This window comes from Oncorhynchus gorbuscha, linkage group LG20 (genome assembly GCF_021184085.1).
Source record: "Oncorhynchus gorbuscha isolate QuinsamMale2020 ecotype Even-year linkage group LG20, OgorEven_v1.0, whole genome shotgun sequence".
Taxonomy (NCBI): domain Eukaryota; kingdom Metazoa; phylum Chordata; class Actinopteri; order Salmoniformes; family Salmonidae; genus Oncorhynchus; species Oncorhynchus gorbuscha.
In genome coordinates this window covers 5,368,237-5,391,535 of record NC_060192.1, presented here as the reverse complement: position 1 = coordinate 5,391,535, position 23,299 = coordinate 5,368,237, and the positions used below count along the sequence as shown (strand labels likewise).

At 41.1% G+C, this 23,299-nt stretch overlaps 1 protein-coding gene across 1 annotated transcript; it reads right to left on the bottom strand.

Annotated features, from left to right (window-relative positions):
• Positions 1 to 541: 541 nt before the first annotated feature.
• LOC124006979 (nucleolysin TIA-1-like) lies at positions 542 to 23,258 on the bottom strand. The gene is made up of 12 exons (XM_046317192.1): positions 23,000 to 23,258; positions 14,719 to 14,815; positions 13,911 to 14,009; positions 12,328 to 12,382; positions 12,020 to 12,107; positions 11,615 to 11,690; positions 11,230 to 11,338; positions 10,987 to 11,082; positions 4,645 to 4,729; positions 4,365 to 4,515; positions 2,499 to 2,647; positions 542 to 2,278 (listed from the first exon to the last, which is right to left on the bottom strand). Exons 1-12 carry the CDS (start codon positions 23,026 to 23,028, stop codon positions 2,140 to 2,142), a joined length of 1,173 nt encoding a protein of 390 aa, XP_046173148.1. The 5' UTR covers positions 23,029 to 23,258; the 3' UTR covers positions 542 to 2,139.
• Positions 23,259 to 23,299: the final 41 nt, after the last annotated feature.

Below are 23,299 nucleotides of genomic sequence, written 5' to 3'. Positions count from 1 at the left end.
CCTGCATACTCACCAGACATGTCACCCATTGATCATGACTGGGATGCTCAGGATCGACGTGTATGACAGCGTGCTCCAGTTCCCACCAACTTCACAAGGCCATTATAGAGTGGGAGAACAGTCCACAAATCAACAGCCTGATCAGCTCTATGCGAAGGAGATGTCACACTGCATGAGGCAAATACTGACTGGTTTCCTGATCAACACCCCGTAAAAAAAACAGGTATCCGTGACCAATAGATGTGTTCTCAGTCACGTGAAATCCATAGATTATGGCCCAACACATTCTTCATTTGACTGGTTCTTAGATGAACTGTAACTCAGTAGCATCTTTGAAATTGTTGCATTTATATATATTTGTTCAGTGTATTTAGTTGGTTTATACCCGTAGTTCATACATTCATGCTCAACAGCTTGTGTCAAAAGGTTCTGTACTGTAGGTAGGCCTGCTCTGTTCAATTAGTCCAGTTTCTGCTACCAACGATTTTCTGATTTCAAAAATCACTGGATCAGAGGTTTACATGTAAGCAAGCTCATTGTAAACAAAAAAACAACATTTAATTGCAAGACTGAACCAAGCTCACATCAAGCGGTTTTAAATACAGTTAACAAGAACAGTGGAGAGAGAAATATGAACCGTTCCCACAAGTAGTGTTTATACACATCAGCATTTTAATGGGACAAAGCAAGAACACGTTGTAGCGTCAACATAACCCCCAGAAACACCGCCGCGAAACACAAGGTCGGAAAAGAATCGGACTTTATGAGCCGTTAATGATAATAGGTTGGTTCAAATGAAATGAACTCAAAATAAGGCAAAACAAGGGGTCTCGACCAACGGTATTATTAAATCAACTCCAGACGGGGGAACCAGGTCAAAATTCTGATCCGGTCAAGTTTTTTCCCGGTTTTTTTTATAACTATTTACTACTTTATCATAAAAAAAAATTTAAAAAGCAAAAAAAAAGTTCAATATTTAGGTTTTATACACAGAATAACTACATTACTTTTCGGTCTAGCTCATTTTGCAATGCTGTTCTCTCCTCACAGGAAGAATCAAATGTTGTACTGTCCTTACATTGTCCTGAACCAGCATTAGACAGTGACGCTAATATGCCCACGTCTACTGTTAATGATCCCTTACCCCCGGGCCGCCAGTCAAAAAAACAAGCAAGCTTCCATAATTAACATGAGGTTTTTCCCCCTCTAGACCTTGTCAGAACAGTTTAACAGACTGTTTGGTTATTTACATACAAAACAGTATAGTATGTAAGCCCTCCTAAAATAAACTTTTCAAAAGGAAAAATAAAGTGGAATGCAAAACAATTCAAAATACCTAGAATTTTTGTAACATCAAATTGTGTGAAAAGATAACTAAGAGTAAATAGTATTGTGCAATATGTCTGCCTCGTAAAGAAAGAACAGTGGCAGTAATCCCTGCAATTGGTTTTTAGTTGAGATTGAAAATCGTATTTAAAAAAATTCCACAGTTGATATCCATTTGATCAAAAAAAATATTTATAAACAAAAAAAAAGGTTCTTACATTTCACATGATTCCACGGTGTCCTTGCTATAAACATTCCTTTAAAATGACAGTCCCGAAACAAAAACAGGCAAAGCGTCGTTCCTTAAACGATATCAGCAGTTGAAATTGTTCTTAAACAAACCAACAAGAAAAAGCAAATCCAAAAGAAGTCACTTTTTCTTGTTTATCGTGTATTTTATTTATTTAATAGTACTTTAATTAAAAATGGCATAGTCCTTTCTGATTCTTGAGTCAATCGATCTGACACGGAGCCAAAGACCTTTGTAAGGTATGTGTGTGTGTGTGTGTGGACATGGGTGTGTGTTTGTGTGCATATATCTATATGCATGTATCTTATATCCCAGGACTGGGAAACGCTCCGACCTCCGATGGATGACACACAAGCCTCATCTCCTCCTCCTTTAAACTTACATGTAAAAACCAGGATTGGGGGAACTGGACAGGGAGAGGTGGAATCACGCATTTCCACTCCCCGCCATAGAGTTCTTAAATGGTGTTGTAAAAGACGGGGAACGTGTCCGCCCCGTGTAGGATCCCTGCGGTGGTGGTGGGAGGGTAGGAGGCCGACACTGGGCTGCCGGGCCGGCGTTGATCAGTGGGTGTGGTAGCCAGCGGTGCCCATGACCGACTGGTTGGCCAGCACCGCCCCGTTGACTCCCTGTCCAGGCTCCACCACGCCGCCATTACTGACCGCTCCAACGCCCGTCCACCCTGCACCCGCCTGTAAATGACTGCACACAGACAAGAGGTCAGATGAACAACAACAAAGACTGCTCTTTGAGGGCGGCTGTCACCTCATAGTAGTCTCATAGTAGTCTCATAGTAGTCTCATAGTAGTCTCATAGTAGTCTCATAGTAGTCTCATAGTAGTCTCATCCTGACATCAGGGCTGCATTTCAAGCCAACACTTTATTTTTCTTTACCCCTCTTCGGTAGTTCATGAGTACTCACTTGAAGCCCTGCTGGTTCCAGGCCTGTCCGTAGACTCCGTAGGTCGGCACCTGCCACCCGTTGGGCACGTATTGGCCAATCTGCTGGGCGTTACCGTACCACTGGGCATACTGGCCGTAGGGCTGCGCTGCAAAGCCAATTTTGTTCGGCTGTGGAGACAACGCTTAGAGATCAACTATGTTTATCGGTTTCCCTTAGCAGGCCCACTTTGAACTCACACACATACACAGTTGAAGTCATTAAAACTCGTTCTTCAACCACTCCACACATTTCTTGTTATCAAACTATAGTTTTGGCAAGTCAATTAGAACATCTACTTTGTGCATGAAACAACAAATTTTTCCAACAATTGTTTACAGATGGATTATTTCACTTACAATTCACTATCAGAATTCCAGTGGGTAAGAAGTTTACATACATTAAGTTGACTGTGCCTTTAAACAGCTTGGAAAATTCCAGAAAATTATGTCATGGCTTTAGAATCTTCTGCTAATTGACATCATTTGAGTCAATTGGAGGTGAACGTGTGGATGTATTTCAAGGCTTACCATCAAGCTCAGTGCTTCTTTACTTGACAAATCAGCCAAGAACCCAGAATAAAAATTGTAGACCTCCACAAGTCAGTTTCATCCTTGGGAACAATTTCCAAATGCCTACAGGTACCACGTTCATCTGTACAACAATAGTTCGCAAGTATAAACACGTAGCCGTCATACTGCTCAGGAAGGAGATGCGTTCCCTCTCCTAGAGATGAATGTACTTTGGTGTGAAAAGGTCAAATCAATCCCAGAACAGCAGCAAAGGACTTTGTGAAGATGCTGGAGGAAACGGGTATAAAAGTATCTATATCCACAGTAAAACGAGTCCAATATCGACATAACCTGAAAGGCCACTCAGCAAGGAAGAAGCCACTGCTCCAAAACTACCATAAAAAAGCCAGATTACAGTTTGCAACTGCACATGGGAACAAAGATTGTACTTTTTGGAGAAATATCCTTTGGTCTGACGAAACGAAAATAGAACTGTTTGCCAATAATCACCCTGGTTGTGTTTGGCGGAAAAAGGGGGAGGCTTGCAAGCCGAAGAACACCATCCCATTCGTGAAGCACGGGGGTGGCAGCATCATGTTGTGGGGGTGCTTTGCTGCATGGGGGACTGGTGCACTTCAAAATAGATGGCATCATGAGAGAGGAAAATTATGTGGATATATTGAAGCAACATCTCAAGACATCAGTCAGGAAGTTAAAGCTTGGTCGCAAATGGGTCTTCCAAATGGACAATGACCCCCAAGTATGCTTACAAAGTACTGGCAAAATGGCTTAAGGACAACAAAGCCCTGGCCTCAATCCTATTGAAAATGTGTGAGCAGAACTGAAAAAGAGTGTGCGAGCAAGGAGGCCTTACAAACCTGACTCAGTTACACCAGCTCTGTCAGCGGGAATGGGGTAAAATTCACCCAACTTTTCACCAAACTTTTTGTGGGAAGCTTGTAGAAGGCTACACACATTTAACCCAAGTTGAACAATTTAAAGGCAAGGCTACCAAATTCTAATTGAGTGCATGTAAACTCCTGACCCACTGGCAATGTGATGAAAGAAATAAAATCAAATAAAAACACTACTATTATTCTGACATTTCACATTCTTAAAATAAAGTGGTGATCCTAACTGACCTAAGACAGGGAATTTTTACTAGGACGAAATGTCAGGAATTGTGGAAAAACTGAGTTTAAATGTATTTGGCTACGGTGCATGTAAACGTCAACTGTTTATATTATATACACATACACCTACACGTGTTATAACATACAATATACAGATATGTAATAGACAGTAATGGACGTTGTATGAGAAAGGGAGATGTTACCTGCGGTGTGAGCTGAGGCACCTGTACCTGCTGCATGGGGCTGACCATTTCTGTGGTCTCCTTCCCCCAGTAACACTTCACCACGTGGCCCTCTATGGACGTCCCGTTCACTGACACTATGGCATGGGCCGCTCCCTCGTGGGAGTTGAACCTAAGCCAGGTAGAGACGTGCGGGGGGGACAAGGGTGAGACGGGGTCAGAGTGAGCAGTCACATGGCAATGACTGCAGTCCAACTGCAATATGGGTCAATCTCAAAACACACTGAGTCTGTGGTCTTACCTCACAAACGAGTAGCCTTTGTCTGGGAAAACTCTGATCTCCATGATCTGACCGAAGGGGGTGAAGGTCTGCCTCATCAGTTGTTCTAAGGAGGGGAAATAGAGGAAGGTTATATACATTTACATTTACATTTAAGTCATTTAGCAGACGCTCTTATCCAGAGCGACTTAGTCCTATATTAACACGATCACAGTGATACTGTAGAGAGGAGAGATACTGTAGAGAGGAGAGATACTAGTTATACTGTAGAGAGGAGAGATACTGTAGAGAGGAGAGATACTAGTGATACTGTAGAGAGGAGAGATACTAGTGATACTGTAGAGGAGAGATACTAGTGATACTGTAGAGGAGAGATACTAGTGATACTGTAGAGGAGAGATACTAGTGATACTGTAGAGGAGAGATACTAGTGATACTGTAGAGGAGAGATACTAGTGATACTGTAGAGAGGAGAGATACTAGTGATACTGTAGAGAGGAGAGATACTAATGATACTGTAGAGATACTAGTTATACTGTAGAGAGGCGAGATACTAGTTATACTGTAGAGATAGTAGTGATACTGTAGAGATACTAGTGATACTGTAGAGAGGCGAGATACTAGTGATACTGTAGAGAGGCGAGATACTAGTGATACTGTAGAGATACTAGTTATACTGTAGAGATACTAGTGATACTGTAGAGAGGCGAGATACTAGTGATACTGTAGAGATACTAGTGATACTGTAGAGATACTAGTGATACTGTAGATATACTAGTGATACTGTAGAGAGGAGAGATACTAGTGATACTGTAGAGAGGAGAGATACTAGTGATACTGTAGAGAGGAGAGATACTAGTGATACTGTAGAGATACTAGTTATACTGTAGAGAGGAGAGATACTAGTTATACTGTAGAGAGGAGAGATACTAGTGATACTGTAGAGAGGCGAGATACTAGTGATACTGTAGAGATACTAGTTATACTGTAGAGATACTAGTGATACTGTAGAGATACTAGTTATACTGTAGAGATACTAGTTATACTGTAGAGATACTAGTGATACTGTAGAGAGGCGAGATACTAGTGATACTGTAGAGATACTAGTGATACTGTAGAGGAGAGATACTAGTGATACTGTAGAGAGGAGAGATACTAGTGATACTGTAGAGAGGAGAGATACTAGTGATACTGTAGAGAGGAGAGATACTAGTGATACTGTAGAGAGGAGAGATACTAGTGATACTGTAGAGAGGAGAGATACTAGTGATATGTAGAGACTAGTGATACTGTAGAGAGGCGAGATACTAGTGATACTGTAGAGATACTAGTGATACTGTAGAGATACTAGTGATACTGTAGAGATACTAGTGATACTGTAGAGATACTAGTTATACTGTAGAGATACTAGTGATACTGTAGAGAGGCGAGATACTAGTGATACTGTAGAGATACTAGTGATACTGTAGAGATACTAGTGATACTGTAGAGATACTAGTGATACTGTAGAGAGGCGAGATACTAGTGATACTGTAGAGATACTAGTGATACTGTAGAGATACTAGTGATACTGTAGAGATACTAGTGATACTGTAGAGATACTAGTGATACTGTAGAGATACTAGTGATACTGTAGAGATACTAGTGATACTGTAGAGATACTAGTGATACTGTAGAGATACTAGTGATACTGTAGAGAGGAGAGATACTAGTGATACTGTAGAGATACTAGTGATACTGTAGAGATACTAGTGATACTGTAGAGATACTAGTGATACTGTAGAGATACTAGTGATACTGTAGAGATACTAGTGATACTGTAGAGATACTAGTGATACTGTAGAGATACTAGTGATACTGTAGAGATACTAGTGATACTGTAGAGATACTAGTGATACTGTAGAGATACTAGTGATACTGTAGAGATACTAGTGATACTGTAGAGAGTGATACTGATACTAGTGATACTGTACTAGTGATACTGGAGAGATACTAGTGATACTGGAGTACTAGTGATACTGTAGAGAGGAGAGATACTAGTGATACTGTAGAGAGGAGATACTAGTGATACTGTAGAGAGGAGAGATACTAGTGATACTGTAGAGAGGAGAGATACTAGTGATACTGTAGAGAGGAGAGATACTAGTGATACTGTAGAGAGGAGAGATACTAGTGATACTGTAGAGAGGAGAGATACTGTAGAGAGGAGAGATACTGTAGAGAGGAGAGATACTAGTTATACTGTAGAGAGGAGAGATACTGTAGAGAGGAGAGATACTAGTTATACTGTAGAGAGGAGAGATACTAGTTATACTGTAGAGAGGAGAGATACTAGTTATACTGTAGAGAGGAGAGATACTAGTTATACTGTAGAGAGGAGAGATACAAGTTATACTGTAGAGAGGAGAGATACTAGTGATACTGTAGAGAGGAGAGATGCTGTAGAGAGGAGAGATACTAGTTATACTGTAGAGAGGAGAGATACTAGTGATACTGTAGAGAGGAGAGATACTAGTGATACTGTAGAGAGGAGAGATACTAGTGATACTGTAGAGAAGAGAGATACTAGTGATACTGTAGAGAAGAGAGATACTAGTGATACTGTAGAGAGGAGAGATACTAGTGATACTGTAGAGAGGAGAGATACTAGTGATACTGTAGAGAGGAGAGATACTAGTGATACTGTAGAGAAGAGAGATACTAGTGATACTGTAGAGATACTAGTGATACTGTAGAGATACTAGTGATACTGTAGAGATACTAGTGATACTGTAGAGATACTAGTGATACTGTAGAGATACTAGTGATACTGTAGAGATACTAGTTATACTGTAGAGATACTAGTTATACTGTAGAGGAGAGATACTAGTTATACTGTAGAGAGGAGAGATACTAGTTATACTGTAGAGAGGAGAGATACTAGTTATACTGTAGAGAGGAGAGATACTAGTTATACTGTAGAGAGGAGAGATACTAGTTATACTGTAGAGAGGAGAGATACTAGTTATACTGTAGAGAGGAGAGATACTAGTTATACTGTAGAGAGGAGAGATACTAGTTATACTGTAGAGAGGAGAGATACTAGTTATACTGTAGAGGAGAGATACTAGTTATACTGAAGCGAGGAGAGATACTAGTTATACTGTAGAGATACTAGTGATACTGTAGAGAGGAGAGATACTAGTGATACTGTAGAGAGGAGAGATACTAGTGATACTGTAGAGGAGAGATACTAGTGATACTGTAGAGAGGAGAGATACTAGTGATACAGTAGAGAGGAGAGATACTAGTGATACTGTAGAGAGGAGAGATACTAGTGATACTGTAGAGATACTAGTTATACCGTAGAGAGGAGAGATACTAGTGATACTGTAGAGAGGCGAGATACTAGTGATACTGTAGAGATACTAGTGATACTGTAGAGATACTAGTGATACTGTAGAGATACTAGTTATACTGTAGAGATACTAGTTATACTGTAGAGATACTAGTTATACCGTAGAGAGGAGAGATACTAGTGATACTGTAGAGAGGCGAGATACTAGTGATACTGTAGAGATACTAGTGATACTGTAGAGATACTAGTGATACTGTAGAGATACTAGTGATACTGTAGAGATACTAGTGATACTGTAGAGATACTAGTGATACTGTAGAGGAGAGATACTAGTGATACTGTAGAGAGGAGAGATACTAGTGATACTGTAGAGAGGAGAGATACTAGTGATACTGTAGAGAGGAGAGATACTAGTGATACTGTAGAGAGGAGAGATACTGTATACTAGTTATACTGTAGAGAGGAGAGATACTAGTTATACTGTAGAGGAGAGATACTAGTTATACTGTAGAGAGGAGAGATACTAGTTATACTGTAGAGAGGAGAGATACTAGTTATACTGTAGAGAGGAGAGATACTAGTTATACTGTAGAGAGGAGAGATACTAGTTATACTGTAGAGAGGAGAGATACTAGTTATACTGTAGAGATACTAGTGATACTGTAGAGAGGAGAGATACTAGTTATACTGTAGAGATACTAGTTATACTGTAGTACTAGTTATACTGTAGAGATACTAGTGATACTGTAGAGAGGAGAGATACTAGTTATACTGTAGAGATACTAGTTATACTGTAGAGAGGAGAGATACTAGTTATACTGTAGAGAGGAGAGATACTAGTGATACTGTAGAGAGGAGAGATGCTGTAGAGAGGAGAGATACTAGTTATACTGTAGAGAGGAGAGATACTAGTGATACTGTAGAGAGGAGAGATACTAGTGATACTGTAGAGAGGAGAGATACTAGTGATACTGTAGAGAGGAGAGATACTAGTGATACTGTAGAGAGGAGAGATACTAGTGATACTGTAGAGAGGAGAGATACTAGTGATACTGTAGAGAGGAGAGATACTAGTAATACTGTAGAGAAGAGAGATACTAGTGATACTGTAGAGAGGAGAGATACTAGTGATACTGTAGAGAGGAGAGATACTAGTTATACTGTAGAGAGGAGAGATACTAGTTATACTGTAGAGAAGAGAGATACTAGTGATACTGTAGAGATACTAGTGATACTGTAGAGATACTAGTGATACTGTAGAGATACTAGTTATACTGTAGAGGAGAGATACTAGTTATACTGTAGAGAGGAGAGATACTAGTTATACTGTAGAGAGGAGAGATACTAGTTATACTGTATACTAGTTATACTGTAGAGAGGGATACTAGTTATACTGTAGCGAGGAGAGATACTAGTTATACTGTAGAGATACTAGTGATACTGTAGAGAGGAGATATACTAGTTATACTGTAGAGATACTAGTGATACTGTAGAGAGGAGAGATACTAGTTATACTGTAGAGATACTAGTTATACTGTAGAGAGGAGAGATACTAGTTATACTGTAGAGATACTAGTTATACTGTAGAGAGGAGAGATACTAGTGATACTGTAGAGATACTAGTGATACTGTAGAGATACTAGTTATACTGTAGAGGAGAGATACTAGTTATACTGTAGAGGAGAGATACTAGTTATACTGTAGCGAGGAGAGATACTAGTGATACTGTAGAGATACTAGTGATACTGTAGAGAGGAGAGATACTAGTTATACTGTAGCGAGGAGAGAGGGGCTTCTAGTTATACTGCAGTTAGAATAGTTTAGAATGTCATTGTTGGCTGTCGCGTTAAGATTTCCCTTCACTTGAACTAAGAGGCCTAGCCCGAACCATGAAAAACAGCCCCAGAACATTAATCCTCATCCTCCAAACTTTACAGTTGGCACTATGCATTGGGGCAGGTAGCGTTCTCCTGGCATCAGCCAAACCCAGTTCTTCCGTTGGACTGCCAGATGGTGTAGCGTGAGTCATCACTTCAGAGAACGTGTTTTCATTGCTCCAGAGTTGGCGGCAAGCATTACACCATTCCAGCCAAAGCTCGTAGATCCACTGTAGATTATTTCACATTGAAAATCACAGTAGCAGGGGGTTTAGAAACCATCACGCCTACTCCATACCAGTTGGTGATCTTATGGCTTGTGTGCTGCTGCTCAGCCATGGAAACCCATTTCACGAAGCTTCTGATGAACAGTTCTTGTGCTGACGTTGCTTCCAGAGGCAGCAACTGGGTAGTGAGTGTTACAGAGGATCTTTACGCGCTTCAGCGGTCCCGCTCTGTGAGCTTGTCTGGCCTACCACTTCGCGGCTGGGCCGTGGTTGCTTCTCGTCGTTTCCACTTCACAATAACTACACTTACAGTTGACCGGGGCAGCTCTAGCAGGGCTGGAATTTGACAAACTGACTTGTTGGAAAGGTGGCATTCTATGACGGTGCCACGTTGAAAGTCACTGAGCTCTTCAGTAAGGGCCATTCTTCGGTCATTGTTTGTCTATGGCGATTGCATGTCCACATACTTTTGGTCATGTAGTGAATGTAATGGGGAATTGATCAAAAGAAACAAACAAATGGCAAGAATAGGCTGGAAACAGCTGAGTGGAGTCTGGAGAGCAGAGCGCATGCATATTGGAGAGAGATGCCTATAGGCTATATTCGCCACAAACTCCTCCCCTTTGAGTTGCGACTGCCACGCGCTCCCTATGAAAGACTTCTTCATTCGCCAATTTTCTCCAGTTCTATAAGAAACTTTCTTTCATTGTCCAAAAGCACAAACGCACAATCCTAATCATATTAGCAACCCGTCCTAGTTTGTTGCATCTTTAGATTCACCCAAGTGTCTAACGGAGATGATCATCTCGGTCACATACCGCGTGCATCAGGTGTGCCCTTTCGAATAGTTTCCCCCTGTTGGCAAACCCTTCTGGTCACGTTGTCCATTTTCCTAAAGGAAACCCCCGGGGTAGTTCTATACCTGTAAGCCCTGCAGTGACTCCTCCACAGTAGACGGTACAGTTGCTGGGGCTGGACTGGTTCACTACCTCCTCAAACGACAGGTGCTTTGTGTTCGCTGCTCCACAAGTTGGGGAGGAATAGAAGATGCATTTAAAACTTGATTGACAATGGATGGACAATCTTTTTTGTTGTTGTTGTATTCAATAACCGACAGGTGTGTGCAAGTCATTCTTTGGAGCAGTGGGAGGTGTGTCTTACTCACTCTCGTAGGTGGCTTTGGGTGCAGGGGGCTTCCTGGTGGCCCAGTTGGTCCTGATCTGCCGTCCTCCCAACCACTGACCTCCCATCTGTTGGATGGCATTCTCTGCATCCTACACACACACACACACAGTTCCAATATCCACAGACTTTATAAAGCATGGTGGTAGTAATCACGGTATAACCTAGAATCTAAACCTCATCTACACCAACGTAGCGAATCAACTACAGAGTGGTATTTGCTTGGCTAAACATTGCTGGCTGTTGTTTAGGGGGGACAACAACAAAAGGATTGGAGGCTCACACTCTTCGCGCCGACGCTAATGATTTCTTACAAGCCACAAACCCAAGAGTGAGCAGTAGGCCCGAGGGTGGTGGGGGACACTCACCCATTTGTTGAAGAAGGACACAAAGCCATAGCCTTTAGATTTGCCAGTAGCCATGTCTTTCACCACCCGGGCATCACTACGAACAGACAGAAAAACACCGGTTGGCAAGACGAGAGCACAGAACCAATCGTACGGAGCAGTGTTTCCAGGGAGCCACCAGCTCCCTGGGTTTCTGTCCAGGGAGGCTGCAAAGCACTTGACAAGTAGGATTCTAAGAAGTTCGGTTGTGCATATTTGCTTCTTGAGAGATACGCGGAAAAAGATCTGTAGAGAACATATTTGACAGATGAATGCTGTGAGGACAGGTTGTTGTTCTCTTCTGTTCAATCACAATCTTTGTAGTGTTTTGAATAAGCATAACCGAGATAATAACTTTGGGTAAGGAGAAGCAGAGAGAACACTCACGATATCCTCCCAAAGGGGGCGAAGGCAGCTTTGATGTCATCCGTGGTGATTTCAGGACTGAGGTCTCCGACGAAAACGTGGAAGTGATCTGAACACAGAATCATATGTATCAGACGTTGGGTTTTTATATAGCCAACTCATTTTAGGCACCAATGCTAACAATTCTTGGAATATTCTTGGATAACATAAATGTGCTCTGAATGCACCAAGCAAAGTCTAGCCCCCCCCCATGCGTTATACAGGCGCTACACTCTTTAAAAACAGTTGGGTAGGGGCCGTGTCAAAGTATCAAGGGAGATCATGCTCACTGCTTGTGTCTTTCTTCTGGCTGCTAGGGGTTGTGGCCCAGTTCACTTTGACCTCCTGAAGAAAAGAAAGAAAGAGAAAGAAAGAGAAAGAGAGAGAGAGAAAGAGAGCCGGAAAGAGGGGTGAAAAGCGAGCCTTACTTGGACAGCACACGTGTCCGTCTGTTTGCCGATCAGAGGGCTTGTTGTAGTCACACAATGATAAGAGGGAAAGCCTGCTCACACTCAGACTATGTCACAATTCAGTCTCACTGTCTAATCAATCAAATTTGGAACAAAACGTCTAGGAAGTTTTTTTAAAAAGGGTCCAAATAACAAGGGACTTACAAACAAGTGAATTTTACGAACTTGTATTACTCCTCAAATGGTCCTTCATTACCTGTTGAGGATAAAATATTTTCAACTGAATGTGTCTTTAGAGATATAGTATAGTTATTATCTGGATTCTTTATGCAAAGGCATTTGCAAAAGAACACATTGTACACAATAATAATAATAATTATAATAAAGACTGGCAGTGTAGAAGTAGAGGTTATTTGAAACAGGTTAATGGGGGGGGGGGGGGGGGCACTACTTAGAAAGATTACACAACCCAACCAGGTTTAAAGACATGGGACGTGCTGCCAATACTAATTGGCTATGACTTCTCTTCTGAGCGTGACCCCGTTTACATGGGCGGCGTCCAGGGGTCTACCAGCAGGAGCGAGAACTCCGACCACAGATGGTAAGGACAGAGGATGAGAAGGAGCTACACCCAATCGAGGACGGCAGGGTCAGGGGAACGGCACAGAATCCATTAAAAAATGTAAATCACTACCAAGCTACATTTTGTAGTTAAATAACCAGAAACATTTTTTTGGGGTATCCATAACATCTTATCAACAGGTGTTTCATACAGTGTTTGAATTCAAGTGCAATCCCTCCTCCACGCTCGTTCAGCATTTCCCCTCAGGCCAAAGGAACAAGACGTTTTACTTCCAGTGAGACATCGGCAGGCTTCAAACCTAAAACAAATGGCACCATCTAATTTCAGTCAAATTACACCGTGTCAAATGTCCCCGTTAATTCGAGATTGGGGCCTGCAGTGTTTTTCTAATGTATATAGGACGCCATCTACGGAATATGTAGTATTCTCTAAAAACCAAAGCAGAATGGAGAAAGCTAGATTTTGGGGTGAAGAACATAGTACCCTATCGTTGGAAGACATGCTGCCACCCACTCAAACCGAACCTAAGTACCCTACAAAACCTCCTGATGTGGTATTATTGACCAATCAAAAAAACCTTTCCATTCATGTCATACTTACTGAGGTTTAATGTAAATGGTTGGGGTTGAACGGACAACATGACGCAGTGCGATACCCATGATGCAATGTGATACCCAGTCAATGGGCCTCAGTCGCTACCCCTAGACACTTCTCATAGGTCTGCCATAATGCTCGCACACATCCGACCTTTCCAGACCTGCATCAAGTCAAGTGTCTGGGGATAGGGGCTGATTTGAACTTGGCTTCAATTTCTTCCTCCTGTCTTTTGGCCGAACCTCCCCTCCCCAAGCCGACTCACCCTGTAGATACGATAGCTTACCTTACCCATTATTTTACGACCGTTCATGGCTGCGAGTGACGCGGCAGCGTGCCTGTGTTCGTAGAACTCCACAAAGCAGTAGGGGTCATTACCTGCCGTCTGGATGGGGACAAGAACGGGGACTTTTTAACGTCACAACTGGGAATTTCATCCTACCATTGTAAAAAAGGTAGGCCTAGTTGAGTCTCCTTCTTTGCAATGTAAATGGGCAGCTCTAGCTAGCCTATGCAACTCCAACCCGTGACCATTCGTCATCATTAAGAGATTGGCCAAACAACACGTCTTCTATTTCGACTGACAGACTCAGGATGCTAATATGAATCAATCCCAGAGGTAAGACTCACAGCAGTACAATGTGTTCTTAAACAGGCTCCTGGCTAATATTGGTCAACGCTGTTGTCTTACCAGTCCTGGGGCTCATTCTGTGGGGTTTCAGATAAAGCAGCCTTGTATAGACATTCCTCTCCGTCATGTTCAACAGGGAACTGTGTGGTCACGTTTGTTTTCTTATAGGCTCGACACATTACATTTCTGCAATGTTCTATGTGCTGCAGACCACTGAATAGGCCTCTAGTCATGGTCAACGTTTGGTTGGCACAAAACTAGAGACATTTTTTTTAAGCGGAGGTAATGCCCTCACTTTAATATAAATGCTAATATTTTTAAATATTTAAAAAACAAACATTTTCTCCGGGTTTGTTCAAACTAGAAAATGGCGCGGCGTTTAGTCATTCTGAGCAGAATCATAGGGGAATCTTATTTGAGAAGGTTCATTCCCAGACAACAGAAAGGTTGATTTTTGACTCACATCTACTATCATTTTACAGCTCTTGCAGGGTCCGATCTGGCCGAACAGCTGCATGATGAGGGCTTCGGTCACATCCCGGGACAGGTTTCCCACATACCTGCAGCACAGTGACAACACATCAGCATGGACACCCTGGGCTCAGCTCAGCAAATAGAAGAGAAATGGATGCTCCACTTAGCAGACAATAAATAGACAAGGAAGTGTGGTTAAGAAGATCTGGATTTAAAGGGATGGTTCACCACCATCCACAACGTTGCTGAGGTGTGAAACCGTCTGGAATCGTTTGTTATTTTGGGGATGAACTGTTCCTTTAAACCACACTATTTTACCTCACAACTAACCATTAGGAAGAGGTTGTATTGACTGATTCAGTTTTACATTGGGTAGATCCATTTGAATTCAATTACTTTTGGCAGCATCCCTTTTGAACAAAACCTTGCACACATATTTGCTGAGTGTAGAAGTGCTCAGATAGTGACTTTTTGGGACCTGAATGAAAATATTCAAGAGATAAAGGTGTTCAAAGTTGACAATGTTGCATACACCACCATACAGTGAAACATCCATGTCTTCATCACTGGAAAACATAAACGGTTGAGATTAGTATCATTTAAAAATCTTACAAACAGGGTTGTCAAATTATTTTAAAAGCACATTTTATTGGCCACATACACCTGGTTAGCAGATGTTATTGCGAGTGTACTGAAATGCTTGTACTTCTAGTTCAGACAGTGCAGCAATATCTAACAATTCCACAACCACTACCTAACACTAGAGGTCGACCGATTATGATTTTTCAACGCCGAAACTGATTATTGGAGGACCCCAAAAAAAGCCAATACCGATTTTTACTTATTTATAATAATGACAATTACAACAATACTGAATGAACACTTATTTTAACTTAATATAATACATCAATAAAAATCCATTTAGCCTCAAATAAATAATGAAACATGTTCAATTTGGTTTAAATAATGTAAAAACAAACAGTTGGAGAAGTAAAAGTGCAATATGTGCCATGTAAAAAAAGCTAACGTTTGAGTTCCTTGCTCAGAACATGAGAACAAATGAAAGTTGGTGGTTCCTTTTAACAAGAGTCTTCAATATTCCAAGGTAAGAGGTTTTAGGTTGTAGTTAATATAGTATTTATAGGACTATTTCTGTCTATACCATTTGTATTTCATATACCTTTGACTATTGGATGTTCTTATAGGCACTATAGTATTGCCAGTGTAACAGTATAGCCTCCGTCCCTCTCCTCGCCCCTACCTGGGCTCGAACCAGGAACACATCGTCAACAGCCACACTCGAAGCAGCGCTACCCATCGCTCCACAAAAGCCGCGGCCCTTGCAGAGCAAGTGGAATAACTACTCCAAGTCTCAGAGCGAGTGACGTTTGAAATGCTATTTGCGCGCACCCAGGTAACTAGCTAGCCATTTCACATCGGTTACACCAGCCATTAGGCTGATAGGCTTGAAGTCATAAACAGCGCTGTGCTTGCGAAGAGCTGCTGGCAAAACACACGAAAGTGCTGTTTGAATTAATGCTTACGAGCCTGCTGCTGCCTACCACCGCTCAGTCAGACTGCTCTAAAAAAAAATCATAGACTTGATTATAACACACAGAAATACGAGCCGTTGGTCATTAATATGGTCGAATCCGGAAACTATCGTTTCAAAAACAAAACGTTTATTATTTCAGTGAAATACGGAACCGTTCGGTATTTATCTAACGGGTGACATCCCTAAGTCTAAATATTCCTGTTACATTGTACAACCTTCAATGTATGTCATAATTACGTAAAATTCTGGTAAATTAGTTCGCAATGAGCCAGGCTGCCCAAACTATTGCATATACCCCGACTCTGCGTGCAATGAACGCAAAAGACATGACACAATTTCACATGGTTAATATTGCCTGCTAACCTGGATTTCTTTTAGCTAAATATGCACGTTTAAAAACGTATACTTCTGTGTATTGATTTTAAGAAAGGCGGTGTTTATGGTTAGGTACAGTCGTCCAACGATTGTGCTTTTTTCCCGCATATGCGCTTTTGTTAAATCATCCCCCAGCATTGCATCGATTATATGCAATGCTAGATAAACGAGTAATATCATCAACCATGTGTAGTTATAAAAAACTATCATAATCACTAGTTATAGGACAAGTTTAATGCTAGCTAGAAACTTACCTTGGCTTTTACTGCATTCACGTAACAGGCAGGCTCCTTGTGGAGTGCAATGAGAGGCAGGTGGTTAGAGCGTTGGACTAGTTTACTGTACGGTTGCAAGATTGGATCCCCACGAGCTGACAAGGTGAAAATCTGTCGTTCTGCCCCTGAACAAGGCAGTTAACCCACCGTTTCTAGGCCGTCATTGAAAATAAGAATGTGTTCTTAACTGACTTGCCTAGTTAAATAAAAAGGTACAAAAAATAAAAATATGCGGCCAAAAATACAGATTTACGATTGTTATGAAAACTTGAAATCGGCCATTCCGATTTAAAATCGGCCATTCCGATTTAAAATCGGCCATTCCGATTTAAAATCGGCCATTCCGATTTAAATCGGTCGACCTCTCCATAATACACACATAACTAAGTAAAGGGAAGGAATAATGTTTCATAGAAATTGTAATTTAACTTCAAGTGTCTACAAACTCCTCATTTTTACATAATCACATTAGACCCAATTTTACATTGACGTTTTTTGTGACTGGCACGCCATTGGTTGAGACAGAACATGCTCTTGAATACAGGGTGGGTGTCATGTTTTCACTGATCAAAATGTTAAATGTCAACTGTCAAACATGGTACCACAAAGATGGTTGGAGGTCCACACGTCAGAGAATGTTGACTTGAAATCGGAATATCTGTTTCAAATTACACTGTCAATCTTCTATAGGAAACCTATTGAAATCATATGAACACAGATACATGGTAATGTATATTCTAAGTTGCCATTCAACAGTGGGTGGACCGACAGTCATCTTTGTGGTAGCACTTACAAGTTATTTCAATAACAACTCAATTGTGTACCAGCTAAATTGCAGTGGTCTGAAGGGTCCATTCTATGAATTATATTTCTATGATTGAAATGACCCACTGTATTCAAGATCGTGTTGTCTCAACACAAAAACACTAACATTGATGTGAAATATGGTCTCTAAGCTACACTACAACATATACAAATATGAATTTGCTGATTGTACAAGATATGCAGACATCATTATTAAAGTGGCAAACGGATCACTAGTCACTTTATTAATGGCACTTTAATAATGATGTTTACATATCTTGCACTACTCATCCCAGATGTATATACTGTATATACCATCCATTGCATCTCATGGCCCAGCCGTACATGTACATATTCCTCATTCCTTCCCTTAGATTTGTGTATATTAAGGTAGTGGTTGTGGAATTGTTAGATTATTTGTTACTTGCACTGTCAGAACAAGAAGCACAAGCATTTCACTACACTCGCAATAACATCTGCTAACCAGGTGTATGTGGCCAATAAAATGTGATTTAAAAAATTTAAAAAAGGGCTTTACAGTGCTCTAGAGTGCGACTGTTTTACTCGCATATGCCCCTAATTACTTTGCTGTGCGACCTGGAATTTTAATTTAGGAGCACCAGTGTGCCTAGAAAAACAAAGGACTCTAGTGTCATTACATCAAATATTTTTCATTGCATGCCTAAATATTTGTGCCCACCTACATTTTCCAACTTAGGCACATACCCTGTCAAAAAAAAACATCAACATAGAGCCCTGGTTTACATGTTTTTAGATAATTGATCTTAAAGGTGTAAAAATATTTTCCTATTCAATTTCTTTTTTTTTTTTTAAATTGAAATCAAAAGTTGAATGGTTTGTAAGTGTTTAAATGATATGGAACTAAACCGTTTCGTTCCAGTGATGAAGACATGGATGTGTGGAAGGCCATTCCCATCACCCACATTATAATTGTATTTTTTTATGACTAGGAGTTTTGAGATAGTAACTCATAATTATGACTTAAGTCATTATCATGAGATAGTAAGTCTGGATCATGGACATTGAACAGTCCTGCAGGGGCAATCTGGGATTCAAACAACAAAGCACATCCTCACCACTAAGAACGGGGCAGGAGAAATGTAGTCAACCATATACTACATAGACACAAGGACTTTCACATATGGATGCAAGTATTGACCACCCACGACATCAAAATTATAGTTTTAACCATGTTTTGAAGCTAAACACTATTTGTTTACAACTACATTGTTTAAAAAAAACACGAGTAAAAAGACTATTTTGGGTTCTGATGGGGTAAGACTGTTGCTCCCAGTCCCCTAACTTACACTCAAGGTCTATATGAACAACTTAAAAGTCAAAAAAAAAAAAAGTTTTAAAAAATGCACCAATCCCAGTTTGCCCTTTTAAAAACAGACACTGTATAACTTCAAAAAGTGGTTAAAACTATAATTTCAGGGTCTTTGAGTCTATGTATTTGAGAACGGTTACGTTTCTCCCGCCCCATTCCTCAACTGTTAACCAAATATAGTAGCACGGAAATGAGTTATTGTTCGAATCCCAGACTATTCAATGTCCATGATCCAGACTTGCATATCTCATAATGACTTAGTATCTCAATTATGACTTACTACTAAAGATGGATGATATGGCCTAAAAATCTTAGTTTTTTTTTTTAAAGTTAGGGGCAATTCATCATTCGGAAAGTATTCAGACCCCTCGACCTTTTCCACATTATGTTCCAGCCTTATTCTAAAATTGATTCAATTGTTTTTGTCCCTCAATCTACACACAATATCCCATAATGACAACGCAAAAACTGGTATGCAGAATATTTAACTTTATATTTAAAAAAAAAACACATTTACGCAAGTATTCATACCCTTTACTCAGTACTTTGAAACACCTTTGGCAGCGATTACTGCATTGAGTCTCCTTGGGTATGATGCGACAAGCTTGGCACACCTATATTTGAGGGTTTTCTCCAATTCTTCTGTGCTGATCTCAAGCTCTGTCAGGTTGGATGGGGAGCTTTGCTTCAGGTCTCCCCAGAGATGTTCGATCGGGTTCAAGTATTCAGAGACTTGTCCCAAAGTCACTCCTGTGTTGTCTTGGCTATGCGCTTAGGGCCGTTGTCCTGTTGGAAGATGAACCTTCACACCCAGTCGGACGTCCTGAGCGCTCTTTGCTCCGTTCATCTTTGCCTCAATCCTGACTAGGTGTCCCAGTCCCTGACGTGGAAAAAAATCCACACAGCATGATGCTGCCACCACGACTCACTGTAGCGATGGTGCCAGGTTTCAGATGTGACGCTTGGCATTCAGGCCAAAGAGTTCAGTCTTGGTTACATCAGACCAGAGAATCATGTTTCTCATGGTCTGAGAGTCCTTGAGGTACCTTTTGGAAAACTCCAAGCAGGGTTTCATGTGCCTTTTACTAAAGAGTGGCTTCTGACTGGCCACTAACAAAGGCCTGATTGGTGGAGTGCTGCAGAGAAAGTTGTCCTTTTGGAAGGTTCTCCCATCTCCACAGAAGAACTCTAGAGCTCTGTTAGTGACCATCGGGTTCTTGGTCACCTCCCTGACGAAGGCCTTTCTCCCCGACTGCTCAGTTTGGCCAGGTGGCCAGCTCTAGGAAGCGTCTTGGTAGTTCCAAACTTCTTCCAATTAAGAATGAAAGAGGCCACTGTTCTTAGGGACCTTCAGTGCTGCAGAAATGTTTTGGTACACTCCCCCCAGATCTGTGCCTCGACACAATCCTGTCTCGGAGCTCTACGGACAATACTTTGACCTCGTGACTTGGTTTTTGCTCTGACATGCACTGTCAACCTTATATAACAGGTGTGCCATTCCAAATCATCTCCAATCAATTGAATTTACCAGAGGAGGACTCCAATCAAGTTGTAGAAACAGCTCAAGGATGATCAATGGAAACAGGATGCACCAGAGCTCAATTGAATCTCATAGCAAAGGGCCTTACAGTACCAGTCAAAAGTTTGGACACCTACTCATTCAAGGGTTTCTTTAGTTTTACTATTTTCTACATTGTAGAATAGTGAAGACATCAAAACTATGAAACTATGACACATGGAATCATGTATTAACCAAAAAAAAGTGTAACCTACTTTTGATTTATATGTTCTAGCTGTCTAGTCTGCAATGGGCAGAAAAATAAGTCTTGCCAACTTGGATATGTTTGCTTGCTAACAAGGTAGAACAGTTGAACTGTTATGAATACACCCTTCTCTTCGTCTCCAACTGTTTGAACAACATAGCCTGTTCACTTTGTTTAGATGTTGAAATCAAGTGGCCCACCTGGATAAGAAGATACTTATTTCTCAGAATTAAAACCAGTTCCCAATTCCTTATATAAACATGTATTTTTATTCTCATTGCAGACTAGACGGCTAGCACACTAGTCTGTGGCTAAAACGCTGCCAGTGGTACATGGTACTGCAATGCTTCGAGCAAAAGAACTGAGCATACACTTTCCACAATCATGTTCATTGTTACTCTAGTTTTAGTAGGGTCTGCTCTGTTCTACGTTTTGGGAGTTAACACATAAAAAGAGCATCATTATAAACGTTAAATTCTCGTCTATTACAGTAAAATAATGTATCTAAGTGTTTCGGTGTGCATATAACTGATTCTGTTGGACCAAATCTCAAACACAAATAGCGACATTAAGTTGATTGTTGTCAGAGAGGAAGACCGTCATCTTTCCTCGTTAGTTGTGAGTGACAGGTGGAGGGGCTTGGTGTCTGTGCGTGAAGGTGCACACCGGCACAGAAGGAGCGAAGACCAAAAAGACACAGAACACTCAACAACAAAAAGTGTTTCTTGTGATACAGGCATTTGGCACATTGCACTAAAACATTCATTCGATAGACTTACTACCTCATAACTTTGTCTGATACATTTTTTTTTTTGGGGGGGGGGGGGTGCAGGCATCCATAGATGTGCTCAAAGTTGACATACCATGGGACCTTTATCTTCTCCTGAACGTTTTGGCACACAGGTCCAAAAATCCACTTTCTGAAAACGTATTCTATGGGCAAACATGTATGTAAAGTGTTGTTTAAATCAAAGTGGAGGTTGTCAAAAAAAAAAGTTATTGATTTCAAACGGATTTACCCATTTGGGATATTGGGAGTTCACGTAAAATGGATACCAGCCCAAGCAAGGCACGGTATAACCAGTGGCCACATGAAGAAGCCAACTGAGGTGATACTGAAACCAAGACAGGGGGATGCGCCATACAAAGAAGAAAAACAACAGTGAAGTAAAGTCAGCTGGGCTGTTTGGAAACAGTAAACACCCGACCGTATTTTACAGCCACTGTACATATTATTTGCAACATTGTCACACCTGAATTTACGTGACTGTAACAGCAACACAATACAGTAACATTCACGGTTATAATTTCCTTGAGATAGTAACGTTAGGCGCCTATAGGCCTCAGAAACTAAAACTCGGCATCCGACAAGACTAGGCCACGCTTTCACATTGCATTGCATGTGTTATGTTCCTTAACTAACTAATAACTACGTGCATTCGCTATCATTACATGGCAGTGTTGTAGTAACAACACCGACATACAAATGGTAGCTGACAAACCCAATTTGAATCTCAGATTTGTAGCGGTATGATGGTTAATTAAGTTAGCAAACCAACATAACACGGTCGTCTGATTGTTGGTGTACGCCGAGCAGTTAAAATGTAGGTAACTGGCCAATGTTAGCAGGTAGGTTATGATTTCACAGACATTGTAGAGTATGGCCACCGGTGTGGAAAGGTATCAGACTGATGACAACCGCATTGCTTCGCATAATACAGAGACTAGAGGCCCGGCATGCTGCCGACAAGAGTTAACAAGCATGTTAGTCTTTCTCGAATAGCTGCTATTACCAAAATATACAACCATTAACAGGTATCTCCCGCAGTATAGGCTAAGAAGAACATCGCAATATCAATAAATGTTGAGATTTTTAGAAAGGTGGCTTTCGAAATTATTGTGCAGTGGCAACAGTGCTCGCAACAAAATACAGCCTTTGCTTTGTCTAAAAAAAATGGACACGTCTGACATGTTGTTAACCAGCTAAGTTATCCAGTGCGACTGGCTCACAACTAGAAAGCAGGAGGGTGGACATGACTCTTTCGGACCACATATTAAGAAAATGCAATTGATACATGCACGGCTACACGACGATACTTAAAATAAGCGGTCAGTCGGCTAGTTCGCTTGCCGCTATTCATACATACAGGGTCTTGGGTTGTTCGTCGTCCATCATGTTTCCCGACGAGGTGTGAGTCGAACCCTGAGCGATAAAATCCGCGTGTGTCACGTATTCTAGGATGACCTTGGATTCTTCCTCCGTCCCCCTATTTTGCTGATGTCAACTGAACAATATCCCCGAAATGTTTTAATGTGCAGTAAATAGCTCCGCCACCCCTGCTAACTTCAATGAACAATGGAAAGGCGACATAAGATGGCGGAGAAAGAGAGCGGATATACGGCTTCGCATGCGCACTGTGGCTTCGTTGAAAGCACTGGCAGAATGA